The 15,638-nt window shown below is 34.5% G+C and overlaps 1 protein-coding gene across 4 annotated transcripts; it reads right to left on the bottom strand.

The window, feature by feature from the left end:
• Positions 1-422: 422 nt before the first annotated feature.
• LOC123193382 lies at positions 423-11,134 on the bottom strand. Of its 4 annotated transcripts, none has more exons than XM_044606331.1 (15): positions 10,825-11,134; positions 9,734-10,169; positions 9,009-9,252; positions 7,954-8,225; positions 7,539-7,700; positions 6,624-7,403; positions 6,429-6,523; positions 5,940-6,002; positions 5,713-5,801; positions 4,171-4,845; positions 2,774-2,848; positions 2,500-2,570; positions 2,334-2,391; positions 1,676-1,892; positions 423-1,466 (listed from the first exon to the last, which is right to left on the bottom strand). In XM_044606331.1, the coding sequence occupies exons 2-15, from the start codon at positions 10,147-10,149 to the stop codon at positions 805-807; spliced, it is 3,879 nt and encodes a 1,292-aa protein (XP_044462266.1). In that variant the 5' UTR covers positions 10,150-10,169; positions 10,825-11,134; the 3' UTR covers positions 423-804. The 4 variants fall into 4 exon arrangements, with proteins under 4 accessions (XP_044462266.1, XP_044462267.1, XP_044462270.1 ...); XM_044606332.1 differs by having other exon boundaries at positions 10,829-11,134; XM_044606335.1 differs by having other exon boundaries at positions 10,978-11,133.
• Between the last annotated feature and the right edge of the window lie 4,504 nt (positions 11,135-15,638).

Raw genomic sequence — 15,638 nt, 5'->3', positions numbered from 1 at the left:
TGTATGAAAAAGTAGAAATTAAACTAGAGCCTCGTATTGTTCAAGGAGTTCAGAAATATATGCCAAATTATATGCAGATATTTCAGAAAACGGGAGTGAGTTTAATACCACCTTAATAAAAAATTAACAATAAAGAGATTACTAGAAAATGAAGCAACAAATCACCACCTAAAGAGGATAGGATAATAAAATAATCAACATAAAAAACAAAGTTAAAAAGGTCATTATATCATACAGATTAGCCCAAAATCCTTACTGACTAAAATTGGTACTTTGACACTTTGTTACAGAAGTCAGGGAATCAACTTACAAATGAATCAAACAAACACATCCTGGAATCTGTCAATTTAATTTGTAAGGCAAAGTAGTGAGAAAACTCAATTACAATATGAAAAACGGTTGTAAAGTAATGAATAAACATCAGAATCAAAATGCAACACCATGTATCATGGTTAATGTAGAAATATAAAACAACAAAGTGTGTTGCTAAGTAGTTTCAGTAAGAAAAATAAATTCCTAAGTCATAAGAACTCAACAGAACTGTAAAGACATGGTAATGGAAAACCAATAAGGCCCTATCAGGAAGGTGTGATTTGTTACAAGGGGACAAATTGTCTAAATTACAAATAATTAGGAATATCTCTGCAACTTCTTTAGTGAAGTATACAAAAAGAATGGATATAATTACAAGTGCCAATTCGCCAAAGGCGTAAAAATATTAGCAGTTTGTCCCCTGACAAGAGAACTGTCATTCTTCTCTAAACAGTTGAATAAACCACGGGAATGTACAGTATAGTGTCTTCATCAAAACAAAGCTAACTCTGAGAGGTCATCCATGGGTACTTGTAGACCTACTAAGTCTTGGTCTTGCAAGTCGTCTGCACTCAAATTATTTAATAAAGTACTTAGATCTTGGTGATCGTTCAGGTCATTTACGCCACCAAGTTCTTCCATCAAGTCAAATGGATCCTTTACTTCAGAAGAATTTTGTGTAACATTGTCATGAGAGATCAATCCAAGCTCTCTCTTCTTATTGCCACCACCATTAATCCCTTCCTTAGAAACAGAGTAGACAAAATGACCAGGTTCTATAGACTTATCACCAAATCCATTTCCTGCTGTTGACAGCTGAGCTGTCTTCTGCTTAGGCTTTGATTTCATTTTACGCTCACCCTTGAAATTACTCATTGATGCACGGCCAGATTTTGCAACAGAATTTCTTACTGAAGTATCTTTGTCCCTTTCTCTTTCACTTCTCTTTCCCTTTGTGCCACCTGATAAAGTATTACCAAGAGCTGATGTAGCTCTCAGGGAAGCACTGCCACCAACATCATCAAGGAGCACCTCCCTCTTCCTCCATCTGTTGAATATCGGTCCAGTTTTGACAAAATCTTGGTCCATGGGGTGTACATGTGTTTCAAATGAGTCAACTGAACCCCCATCAACTTTATCACCATGGAAAGAACCTGATAAAAACAAGTGGTTTGACGCAAACATGAGAATGCACCAAATTTTACCCATATGACTTGACCCCTAACCAAAGGCTTTAGTGTCAAGAATATTTGGAGCACCATGGCAGATGAGTTGTAAAAACATGCGTTTGTGCAGAACAAAACATTGAAGACCATTAATACATTTCCTGAAATCTTCATAACAGTCAAGTAAAATAGCGAACCTGACACCAAAGGTACTGGTTGAGAGTTAACAGTTTCAGTCTGCCCATTTCTAGGAGCAGCAAAAATAATATCTCGGAGTGAAGGCTCAGCAAAACAACTTTTTCCAGTTTCATCAAATTTATGGCATCTGGCAAGCACCCTCTTCATAAAGGCTGAAGCCACTTGTTTTGAAACCTTGGTTACCCCACTTTTTGAAGCACTGCTTCCACGTGTGGCCTGCCAGTTTTATTCAAAGAGGCATCTTATAGTTCACACTAACAAATCTTAATAAATCCAAAATCCTCGTACAATTTGAAAAAATAAAGTATCACAACAAAATAAACAGTAAGCAAACACTTAGATATTTCAAGAAGAAAAAAATTGCATGCATTAATATCAACCACACTAAATTATATAATAAGATAGGCATATATATAGTCATACTCAAGTATATAACATCAAAAGTATAATATCAGTCACACTCGAGTATAATAATCTAACATGTGGATTTAAAACAATTCATTCAAAACCTTCCTGATTTTCACCTCCCACACAAATCCGATAGACCCTCACATACTTATGCTCTGCTAAGAAATAATGTGCAACATGCTAAAAATGGATTATATATATAAATTAACGTCACGCGGTCACATGATAGAATGAGAAAGGAAAAAATACCAGTTTCTTTTTGTAAGCCAACTCAACCAGTCTGTCTATTGCAACCTGCTCAAGGCCCCTGCAAAATTAAATACATAAATTTATTCTTCAACAGTAATTGACTAATTTACATCCAGCTAGGCTTGAGTCATACATGAAAAAATTTATTCAATTATGAATAACCTACCGTTCTTCTGTTTCCTTGACTTTCTCCTTTGCTTTGAGTATATTGTCTATGTGCTCCTTCTTTTTACTCATCTATAAAAACCACAAAAAATTAGAAATTAAAAGAAACAAGCATTTAGTACATACAAAAAAATATTTGGCATTAAGTTTCACAGAAAATGACACAAGATTGAAATCACTATTCTTTCATCACACATCAATTAAAAAATGAACTTTCCATAAGTCTAGCCAAACAATATTAAACTGAAAATTCTACATATAAAAAGAAAAATAACCTGTTGACGAAGTCGCTTCTGTAGTTTAACAATGCCTTGATTAATTGTTTCTTCCTCTCCATCTGCCAAGTCAGGCTGTGCACAACAATCATAATTGAGCAAGAGATTAGAAAAACAGCATAAGGTTGATTTTGATACTCAATTTAAATGCATATATCTAGCAACACTATCTTTAGCAGTAGTTTTAAAAAAATTAATAAATAATCTTATATATACACACAAGCACAGTTGAACACACATTCATACATACACAAAAATTCTCATGTTTGGACCTAAATCTGAACTTTAACTCTAAGATACAAAAGTTTATTCTAACTAGCAAAAGTTGATAAAAGTTCACAAAATTGTCTTTTTCTGCTGCTGAAAGACAAAATCTTGCAAACATCTAGCAATTCTTGCATGCAAAAGTGAATTGCATGCATGAGCTTAACTCCAAATCTTAAAATTATCAAAGATGTCTGGAGGAGAAACTTATACACACAAACATAAATTTAAGGGGAAAACAAATAAAAAGTCAGAGGAACTACTTTAAAATGGGTTAACATCAGAAATCACCCTTGAGGCTTCAAAAATTATCAACTGCTACTAAGTGTAGGCATATTCTCCAAAAGCCACCCCCTAAGGCTTTGAAAAATGGCCAAAATCTACCCCTACTAACATATTCTGCTGCTAATATGGAGTGTCTGTTATATCCTTGTTATGACCTATTGTAAATTCATTTTATTTCTTTTCTTACGTTTTACTTCCCTCCTCCCCCAGGCCCTTTCTTCATTTCAAAACCCTAGGATTAACATTATATACCAGTAGCATGTAACCTCATACTCAGTGCAACATCATCCCACCTCCCTCCCTCCCCCACCCTCACAACCAATCATTCTTACCCTTAACCTCATATGGTGCAGTATCCGTTTACATTATTTTATTTTTTAATTAAAAAAAAGAAAAAAATCATTAAGGCTGACAAAATATACCCTATAAGAACCACAACCACAACTTTACATGGTTTCATAAATTCACATTGTTGAGATTAATTGATGTCTGATGAAAGGGTGGCTTGAGATGTTGATTGGTGGAAAAAGGAACTGGCTGATACGTAAAATTAAATTTTGCACAGTCAACAGGAAATTCAAATTTTAACCCTAACAATAATGTGAAATTCTCATTTTAACCTACCACCGTCAATTTGTTTTGGACAGTGTCAGGTTCAGGGGAGGTTGTCTATTTCACAAAACCTCAAGGATAGTTTTGAAGAATATGCCTAAACTTAGTATGCAACTGATAATTTTGAAACCTCAGGGGTGGGTCTAAACTTAACCCAAATAAAAAATGCTTTGACCTGATATGGAAAAAAGAATTAAATGTTTCCATGCACATCATTGTTTTACACTACAACTTACCACAGCTTCCAGATGCAGGCCAATACTCTGCACCTCCAGCAAAACTTTGTCTTTCAGAGGCATCTCATCATATTGGCAATCAAAGGAATCAATGCCAAACGCAGTTGTATTTAGAGCTTTTGGTCCATTACAGCCAATTTCAGAAAACTCATTCAAAATCCCAATATCTGAATGCAAAAGCCCAGTCCCTCCATTTGCAAAATCATCATTACACAATCTATTTTGTATGTTTTTGCCCCTGTTAAAGGTAGTAGTCCCATTGCAGGTCAATCTGTCAACAGAAGATTGCTTCTGAACCTGAACATCCAGCATGGAGTAATATTCAACTTCCATCCTCTCCATCTTCCTAGTTTCAGCATCAATAAGGAGACATGTACCACCAGAAGAATCATCCTGATGATATAGGAAAGACATATTTCTCCCTCCCCTATTCTCTGGAAATTCTTCAATTTCATCTTCCACAATCAGAGCTGAAAGCACTCTTTGATACAATGGAGTGTCTTCATTCATACTCTCTGAGTCCATTGTTCCACAAAAGAAACCATTGTCCTGAACTTGATCACCCAGATCAGGAAACCTAGTCAGCTCTTTTGACTTAATCTGACCAAGAAGGCCTCTGTCTTTTTCACCAGAAACAAGAATCTGAGACAGAAAATCTTCATGCACAAGATCACCCTGTCAAAAATATGTATCTTCAGAACTACTACATGAACTACCATTAAACCCAACCAAAACTGAAGACTTTCCACAAGTGTTTCTATTTTATTTTGATTAATGTTTTGTAGATTAAGGCCGCCAAAAATGAGATGCACACAGAAAATTTGGATCAGAAATAAGAACATTGAAAGAAAACATAATGCTTAAAAAAGAATCTAGGAGTAAAACCACACAGAGGAACAGCCAATAAACAAATGACAGGTGGGAAAAACATGAACTAATAATACAAGTTCATGACAACAAAAGCAGAGAGTTGCAGAAGAACCATAAAAGGTTAGGAAAAAGGATTGGTCAGGTAAAAGTGGATAGCAAAGATCATCCAAGTTTCAGGAGGTAAGAAGCATGAATTTTTAAAGCAATATCATGGTTCACACATAATCCCGTTATACTCTAAACAGCATCTTCCCCCTCGTGGTCATTGAACGGTCATTTAAGGGAATTAATAAAAATGTTGTTTTTTCAGGCTGCAACATGAGGTGAAACGGCATCTCTATGTATTAAATTCCTATAAAATGGACTTTGCTTACAGAAAATGCTAAGAGCATAAGGAATTCAATAAAGATGACTTGTGAAAATATACAGCTAGTAACATTACAAAAACATAATAATCAGTATGGAAAAATCACAATCCAAAACCATGTAGAGTTGCTTTTAGAAATTAAATATATGCTCTTTGACATCAATAAGCTTTCATGATGCTCATAATTAGATGTCAGCTAATCCATGATGACAAGATAGAAGAATAGAAGGGAGTATCATTTTGGCAGTGAAGAATTAATTCAACTATGGCCAGAATATTTGTTAACTACAGACTATAGTTACCACCTGTAGCTTCAAGTAGGCTGCATCCTCTAAGCTGATGGAAGCAAACATCAATTCCATTTTCTTCCAGAATGAACCAGAACATGCAAGATCTACAAAAGTATTTCTTTTTAATTAAAATGTCCCTATTTACAAGAGAAATGATAGAGAGAAACATGCAGTGACACACACAATACATATTATGCATGTATGTGCATGTCAGCAACAAAAAATTAAGCTTAGACGCGTACAGCTGGAATTACAAGCAAAATTTGCAGCTGCCAAGAGATCTTCACGATCATCATCTGAATCACCTACAATACAAAAGGCAAAAGTAAATTACTAGGGCAAAAATTTCAGCAAGGCAGTACATATTATGATCTATACTTTTTTTAAAGGAAAAATATATTGTATTGTTCACAATACACTGAGAACAAACAAATAAAATAGCAAACTTAATCCTCGTGGCAAGCAACATATATGTCCAGTATATATGCATAAACATAGAAATTTCTGCAGTGTCTGTATTACATAAGGCATAATAAAAGAATTTGCAAATTACAGTAAATTTACCAGAAACATTAATGACAGAGACATGCTTAATTATTACACAAAAAAAAAAAATTAAAGTTATAGTGCATTCTTCTATCTCTCAAACATAATTTTTATTCAAATATCACTATTAGATCAAGAGCCAACCCCGAATACATTATATTTATTATATTAATTTGAGATTTTACCAGACAAATCTGGGGAACCAGCCATTGATGTATGACACAGTCGAGTAAAGACCTTGCGTTCTGACATTTTCTTTAGTGGCGGACGCCCTGACTTGCTGAAACAAATTAAAAGATTAAATATATGAAATACAAAAACTAGGGTTATGAGGGAAAAAGTAGCACTTTCATCCCACTATTAAGAAATATATGGCACACCTTCCATTCTTATCAAAACCAGGCCTTGAACTTTTAACTGGCTTTGATAAGGATGAATTTTCCAACTTTTCCTGCAGTGGCGAAATGCTAGCCTTAGAATATGATGGGCCTTGTCCACTCCTACCCTGTCTACGCACGCCATCTCCCATCTCTTCCTTGTTCTGTGCTTTGTTCTTCTTTGTAAGCAACAATGATGGACCACCACTATGAACATAAGTGGTTCTTTCCTCTAATTCACTGCTACCCACTCCTTTTTCCTTTGACCTACCTTCACAATTTTCCCCAGCACCAGATTCTTCACTTTCAGATAATCTGGCTGGGGATAAAACAATCTCCTGCTTCACCTTATATTGTGTGGTGCCATTAGACATGCCTCTAGCAACAAGCAACCCATTGCTCCCAATAGTAGGTATTCTAGCACCTAAATCAGAAGGTATACAACCCTCTAAAGATGTTTGGCTTTCATCAAGATTTGAGACAGGAGAGACCAAATTAGCTCTTCGGCTGCGTGAGGTTTTTTGTGGCCTCTGACCACCCCACTGAGTTATAGGGGGAGAGGATGATCCCACAGACAAAGGACGCTTGCGATTACTAGCCCCAACCACAGAATTAATTTTGTTTATAATTGGAGATTGTTCCCAGCCATCTGATCCAGACGGACGAGGAATATTTGGAGAAGATTTTGCAGCCATTACAGGACCAGTTCGAGGTAGCCTTGAGGCCTTTCCTTTCGTCAACGGACTAGTAGTGACTAAATGATTATCCTCACGTATGTTTAACCTGGATAAGAAAATTACACACAATAAACAGTAATTATAAATCAAGGATACTTGAACCAAAGCCACATCTCAGGTATCTGTAATTCGTAATTCTGCACCAAGAATTGCACCATTGATTATAGACGCTAAAACGTACTTGTTTCCTTTAATGCACTCCTTATTTGAACCAGCCATGAAATCCCTTGAAAGAGAAACCTTCCCCGAATCACTCTTGGGAATTGCACGGACATTTGAACTAGCAAGCAAGGAAGTATTATCTAACTTATTAATGCCATTGGCACCGCCAGAAGATCCTGGTCTGCAAAAAAGAAAGTTCCAAAAACATATTATGTTTTATCTTTTAGCACATAAAAAACAAGACTCCAAACATATTATGTTTCATCCATGTATGTCCAGATAAACCATAATGCTCCAGAAAGTGCTTAAGAATTGTTTGAAAGAAGATGATAATTACCATAGCCAGAAAATATTCATGGCTTTCAAAATCCATCAGCATAAAATCATGGCCGATTTCTCATAATTTAACATTAAATAGACATGTATTCAATTACCTAAAGCCTTGGGCATCACAAGACAGCGGACCAGATTCATTGCTAAGCTTATGATGCATTACACGTTTAAGCTCTCCATCACCCTCTGCAGGTCTGGTTAAAACAGTGCCAACTGAACGCTTCCTTTTCATTTTCTTTTCCCACCCTTCTCCAGCAGGCAGTCTATGGATCTTTTCTTCAACCACATCAGAAGTTTCACCACCATCTTTCAGCATGTTTCTATCTTTTATCATAGGTAGAGCCTGCCTTGCAGGAATATTACTTCGCTCAGCCTGAAGAAGTTTGAAGACAAGAGAGAAATAGACCATATAAGTTAAAATATATCAGTAATACAAAATCATGACATTTTATGAGATATTACGATTCATTAAGCAATCAAAGAGTTTTCAAGATGCTGAAAAGAAAATTTAAGAAAAGAAAAAGAAATTGTGATAGATACAGTGTCAAAGCAACAATGAAGCAATATTATGTCTCATATAGATCACATTTGATGGTTTAGAGTATCCAAATAAATTACGCTCATTAAGTTTCGTGATTCTTTGAAGTGCATGCAAGTGGTTTCACTCTTTTAGGAATTACTTGTGATACAGAGGACAGGGACCTCAATGAAAAATGAATAATGTAGATATCATAATTTTCTGGTTCACCAACAAGCTGATTTTATGGCTAAAAGAAGTGGGACAGAGAGAAGAAAATTCAGAGGATGTTTCATGCTAATTAGTTGTTCTACTTTTGTTTCTTTCTTGACCCAGAGATATAAGTTACCACACTTCTACATCAGCTTTCTCTTGTTCCTCTTCCACTTCAGCATTCTAGGCAGGTGCAGACTTATGCAACCAAAAAGCCTCAAGATAGCAAATCAAAACCACAAGGTAACATGCACAAGAAGTGGGAGAGAGAGGAAGAAAGATTTATTGAATTTCATACAAGATTAGGGCAAAAAGAAAAAAGTCAACTGATCCTCCCAATAAAATAAAGAAGAAGCATGATAAAACATGGAAGATGACATTGTTGATTAGAATAACAAAAATACAAGCAACTGTTGATATACTAACCCTTGTTTCAGCAACTGAAGTGCGAACTCTTTTATTCAGACCTACACTTTTAGTTCTGTCCTCCAGTCTTTGAGGCAAAAAGTCAGGAGAATTCCGTTGCATCAAAGCACCCATCTTTAACATATTTGTTCCACCAGGCCTTTCATTTGTTAGCATCTCATTCCGTGGTAACTTCTTTGGATTTAAAGCCTTAACATACTTGTCCAGATTGTGCAAGGATTCATCGATCTTTTTTGCCCTACCCCTGACACAAATAATGATGCATTTTAGCTGAGAAGGATTTTTCAAAATGGTAACAAATCTCTAAATCAAACATTTAATCTTTGCATTTACTTTTGAACAATAAACAGTTTCAGAAAGGCCAAAAAAAGTTCAGCACAATCCTGGTACATGGCAAAAACACAGGGGAACACGAAACAAAAAGAGGAAAAAAACAAAACTAAAGCCATCAATTTAACTTATAAAACATGTACAATTTCTATATGATTCAATACCAAGATTTTAAGGGAAAAAAATGCTTATATTTGGCACACATGTCCACAGGTGAATGCTAATAGTAAGACTGATCTGCATTAACATAAAAAGTTTTAATTGTCTCAGACTCATATGTGATAGAAGATAATCAGAAAACAGCAAAGCATATGCCAGTTTTACATGGTATGTAGAAACACAAATAGAAGAAATCAAAGAGAATTGGTATATTGTAAGCAACAAATTATAATTACCGCGCCTTAATAGAGCCATACAACACATTTGCTTTAAACTGTTTCAATTCCTCAGTAGCTACTGCAGGGGGAGGCTTTGCATGAGCAGCTCCAAAAGCATTGTCTTCGGCAGTGGTCCCAATAGACGTTCCCAACACTTTGCTTATCAGATCACCTAACCGTATATATTTTTGATCACCCATTGTAATAGGATCCAATGTTAACCACTGAGATAATGATGGCACATCCCCCGTTGATGTAGCCATTCCTCGAGACATACTGCTCACAGAACTAAACATCCGGCTCTCGCTCCCTTCTCGGAAGCTTCCAGACCTATCCAATGAATAAAACCCCCGCTGTCCGTTTGGATAGTTCCCTGAAGATGCCAAATCTTCCGGACTAGCAGAACTAGACTCAAATCTCACATTTCCCGCCATAACTCTAATTCAAAACATATCTACAAAATGGTTTTAAAAAAAAAAATCTTGTTTTAGCAAATTGAATAGAACAAATCCATCAAACACATGGAGCAGAATTTCAACATATTCACCACAAAAAAAAAAAAAAGTAGCATAACCTAAAGTTGGTGTCAGCACTCGCTTATTAATATGCCTTTCTTCAACTCAGTTTGTCAAAAAATTTTACCAAAAAACAACTACTAATTGCTTGAAAGTACAATAAAACTTTACTACAAAAGAGAACAAAGAGTTAAGGCATATCAGTAAGCTTTCAAAAAGTTACTTTTATTTAGTAAAACAAGCATTTAACCAATATTTTCCTTCTCCGATTCCAAATAAATCGACATACCTTCTAAATAATTAAAACAGTTCTCAACATTCTAAAAAAATTGTCAAACGTAAAAGCGAATCCCAGCAAACAAGCAAGACTTAAGCTTAACTACAAAATAATTACCTACAAAATTAGAAAAAATCGAGAGGCCCCATAATATTAAACCTCTAAACAGCATCTAAGGAAACAAAAAGTACTAAAGTTCAGGGCAGATAATTGAAACAAAACCAAATTCAGAATCGAAAAATCATGATATATATAAAATACAAAACGACAAAAGAATGGGAAATTCCCAAAAACCCCATTCGCAAATTGCTTCTTACTTACGAACAAGCAGTCCACAGGCTTCTCTGTACTTCAAAACCCTAATTCGAGAACGAATTAGGGTTTTACAAAATTTACCCGAAATTAAACCCTTATATCGAGTCGAAAACCTAACAATTAAACATTCGAAGCTAAGATTTCACAAAGCGTACGGGCATTGACCGATTGAGCACGAAACGAGATCGTATTGTAGAGAGAGAAAGTTTTAAAAACGTTTTTTATAGAGAGAGAAAGTAAACAGTTACTAAAGAGATTCTTCAGACAGAGAGAGAAAGGAGGAAACAAGTGGGTCCCCAGAAAATTCAGGGGGAGTAGGGAGAAGAATCGAGCAGATGAAATCGGAACCGTTAATTTCGTTTTAAAGCGAAGACCACAGCCGTTGATCAAGCTGTAGTGTGAGTGGGACCTAAATCATTTGATTGTGAGGTTGGGATGGTGAATTTTGTACTTGAGGGGAATATACTCTTTTTAGCACTTGGGTGGGTTCTTGTGGCTAAAAGAGAGTGGTGGAAATTTAACTTTTTCAATTTTTCCTCTTTTTTTTGGAAAGAAGAAGGGCTGGGAATTTTGGGGAAATTAAAATTGGACTTTGGTTGACTTCACAGAGTTGACTTTGTGGATGGGGTTCAATTTGCTCAATTTTTGTATGGCTGAGTCAACTAGTTGAGTTCTGTTGATATGTACAAAAATAATAATATTTCTAAAATGGCCAAACGACTATTTCCCACCCAAGGTATGTTGTAATGACAAGTTTCCATCTTTTAACTATGGAAACACCAAACACCCACCCATGACTGGTTAGATTTAACAAAACCCTAATGGTGGTAAATTTAATCTCATTTTTCCCCCTAAAAGTTTAAAAACTAACATTTTTTCCCTAAGCTAAGTTTGAAAAGATTGCATTTTCCCCCATAGGGTTTATTTCCAAACCCTTCCAATTTCCAAACCCTTCTCCATCGCTTTCTCCAGCGCCATCACCAGCCGTCTTCCCCTCCCAACGGTTTCTCTTCCACCGACGACCCCTCTCAACTCGACCTCAATGCATCCGATGCAGAGAGAAGCTGTCTGGGAAGAGAAATCGTCTTCCCAGACGACAAAGACGAGATCGATCGATCTCGTCTTCGTCGTCTGGGAAGACGATTGTCTTCCCAGATGAAGACGACTCGTCTTCCCAGAGGACGACGAGTCGTCTCGTCGTCTCGTCGTCTTGTCTTCGTCTGGGAAGACGTCGTCTTCCCAGACGACGACGACGACTGGGAAGATGAAGAACTTCGTCTTCCCCGACGAAGTTCTTCGTCTTCCACAGCTTCTCCGACTCCGATTGGAAGTCCAAATGGGAGGAAAGAGATCTCTGGAAGGTGAGGATGCTTCGGGAGGGAGAGACCATCGACAATGCTTCGGGAGGGTGAAACTGTGATTTTTTAAAACTTAGGCTGGGGGAGAATTTTAGTTTTTAAAGTTTAGGGGGGCAAAATATATTCTATTTTAGTTTATTTTTAATATTCTAGAGAAAATGACGATTTTACCCTTATCACCGTTAGGGTTTTGTTAAATCTAACCGATCATGAGTGGGTGTTTGGTGTTTCCATAGTTAAAGGGTGGAAACTTGTCATTACAGCATACCTTGGGTGGGAAATAGTCGTTTGGCCTTCTAAAATACCACCATACCTCTCTCAACTTTTGTTAATTAGATAATTAAATGGGCTTAAAATATTTATTTTCACCTAAGTTTAGTTCATATTAAACTCTTATTTATTAAGTTTTAAAAATTTAAATATTTATCAATCAATTATTATTATTAAAAAAATTTATTAGTTCTAATAATATAATTATCATTTAACTTATAATATTAAAAAAATAAAATTTTATTTACTTTTACCTAAATTTTAAAATTTAATAATTTTTTTTTTATCTTAAATTTCAAAAACATAACTTTTTCCCTAAGATTTTTTTTTTCGGTGCCGCAAACTTTTAAAAACCCAATTTTCATTTTTCTGCTTTGCAATTTCTATTAATTTATTTCTTTTTTACCCCCAGTCGCTTAATTATTCAATTTTCTTTGAAAAGAAATAAGAAATGTGTCAAAATCAAACGCACTAAAGCTTGAAAGAGTTTCATGGTAGCAGTGGATTTGAGTATAGCTAAGTTTGAGCTTGGTTAGCTTGATTTAAGCTTGTGTTTGAAGGAGTTGAGCTTGTTAGAGTTCAACGAGCTTCTCTAAAACTAATTTGAGTTCAGTTTTATTTGAGAAGAGCAAACTCGAATTTGAATATAATGTCAAGCTAAGTTTGACTTGATACTATAATCAAATCAAAATGATATAATTTTTTAATTGTATTGGTTAAAACGATATTGTTTTAATCAATTCAAATTAAAAGATTTGCAAGTTTAACAAGTCATACACCCTCCAAACTTGAGTTCAAGCTCGATAATATTATACATTTAAGCTTGAGTTCACATAAATCAAATTTATTTGAAACTTATTCAAATTACGCTAGTAATCAAATTCAAGCTAATTTATTTTAAATCTACCCATACTTCATGGTAATTTAAGTATGATTTATGGTATATTTGAGTTTGTCTCAATACTAAAATTTTCTATTGGTGGGGTATGGGTGTTCAATTCAATTATTTTAAATAATAATATTAATATATTGGATTTTTATTTTTTTTCCATCTAAAATAATGAGATTCAACTGCAAATTGAATTTTATTAGTGAATAATCAACACTATCCTTAGTAGTGTTAGATTGATACATGGAGAGGTTATTGGGTTTGAATATAGGTCAAATGACTATATTCCACCCAAGGTTTAGTGCAAACCCAATTTTCCACCTATTAACTATCAAAAATCAAATTATCAACCCGTCTGTTAGATTTTGTTGTTACTATCAGAGGTTTGACTGGCGGTTTGATTTAATTCATGTGAAACAATTGTAAAAAAGATGTTTTGCATCTATTGGATAAAATAATATTGTTTTGTTAATAAACTATAAATTCAAATTGAATTTCAAACTTCAAACTTAGGGATCAAATCAAACTTAAATTACCCTTAACTTGATTTGATAAACTTGAGTTGTTCTAGTTTTTATTTGAGTAGAACTCCAATCAAGAGATATTTAAATTTGGTTAAGATCCATCCCTATATATATATCCATTGAACGTTATTCAATATGATTGATGATGTTGATTAATAAAAGGTATATAAAATATCGATTTTTGAATTTTATTAATAATTTTTTAAAGATGTTCTAAGTTCTAACTATATTATATAATTGATTAAGCCACAAAACTAAGTCCTAAATCTTGGACCAGTCTTCAGTTTTATTTATTAATTGAAACCAAAACTACATATAAAGTCACTGGACAATATATGAATACAATTAAAGTAAATTCTAATATGTTTCAAAAGAGCAATATTATGTATGTCTATTTTAAGTACACAAATAGATACACACTTATATATATTATCACTTGATTGAGTATTATTTTATCATTATTTAAAATAATCTAATCACATGAAGTGTGTACCCATTTGTATATTCAAAGTAGGTACGTATAGATTTATTAATTTCAAAATATCTTTACCCTACTTTTGAATATGTTATTGGTTTTAGGCCAAAAGGCTTATTCACGCCCAAGGTTTGATGTATTTTCAAACTCTCACTCGTCAACTTTTAAAAACCTAAAGTCTCACCTTTGAGCTATTAAAGTTAATAAAATTCGTTATTTTTAAGGATAAAATTATCATTTAACTAATAATTTTAAAAAATATAAAAATTTATATAATTTCCCCCTATAAACCCTAAAAACTAACAAATTCCCCCAAAATTAAGCTTTGAAAAATTGCATTCCCGCCCTTAGGGTTTCATATTTTTAGAGCAATTTCCCAACGAATGGTTGACTTCTCTAACAAAACCTTTCACTCTCCTACAACCAACACCCTCCAACCCTTACTCCTTTCTTTTGGACTCATCTTTCTCAGAGAAGACGAGTCTTCATTTAGACAAAATCGAATCATTTTCGTCCATATGAATAGATGAAGACAAGCGTCTTCGTCGATTCTTCTAGATGAATCGTGTTAGAAGAGATGACTTTCAAATTGTCGAAAAAGAAGGGACATCACCGAGAGGGATAGAGAGTGCTAGAGAAGCCAACCATTCGTCGAGAAATTATTCTAAAAATTTGAAACCTTAGAGGGGGATGCAACTTTTCAAAGTTTAATCTTAGGGAAAATTTATTGGTTTTTAGAGTTGGGAGAGGAAATGATATAAATGTTTATATTTTTTAAAATTATTAGTTAAATAACAATTTTTATCTCCAAAAATAACATATTCTGTTAACTTTAACAGCTTATGGGTAGGACTTTGAGTTTTTGAAAGTTAGCGGGTGAGAGTTTAGATATACATCAAACCTTGGGTGGGAATAAGTCTTTTGGCCTTAATTTTATGCTTTTCTAGGACTTTTCACTTTCTAATTTCTATGAGAAAGTATAGTTGATTACTTTAAACAACATAAATTCTTAGACATTTCCTCCTTTTGAGTCTAGAGGTAGATTCACACCGAGCCAGCTTGAACTTAAATTCATGTTTAACTCGAATGATTGAATTCAAGTTGAAGCTTCAATTCAGTTTAAGTTTAACTTATTTACCCCTCTGACGATATTGTTTACTTTGTTAATAAATCTATTGCAATATTGTTCTTCAATTTGAATAAACGCGAGTTGTAAATTATGAATTCGAGCTAATTTGCTTTAACTTAAATCCACCCCTACTTGAGTCTCCCTCTCATTGCGCAAAATATTTTATAGATA

This window comes from Mangifera indica, chromosome 12, assembly GCF_011075055.1.
Source record: "Mangifera indica cultivar Alphonso chromosome 12, CATAS_Mindica_2.1, whole genome shotgun sequence".
Taxonomy (NCBI): domain Eukaryota; kingdom Viridiplantae; phylum Streptophyta; class Magnoliopsida; order Sapindales; family Anacardiaceae; genus Mangifera; species Mangifera indica.
The sequence above is the reverse complement of the archived record's forward strand: the minus strand, read 5'-3'. Positions and strand labels throughout refer to the sequence as shown.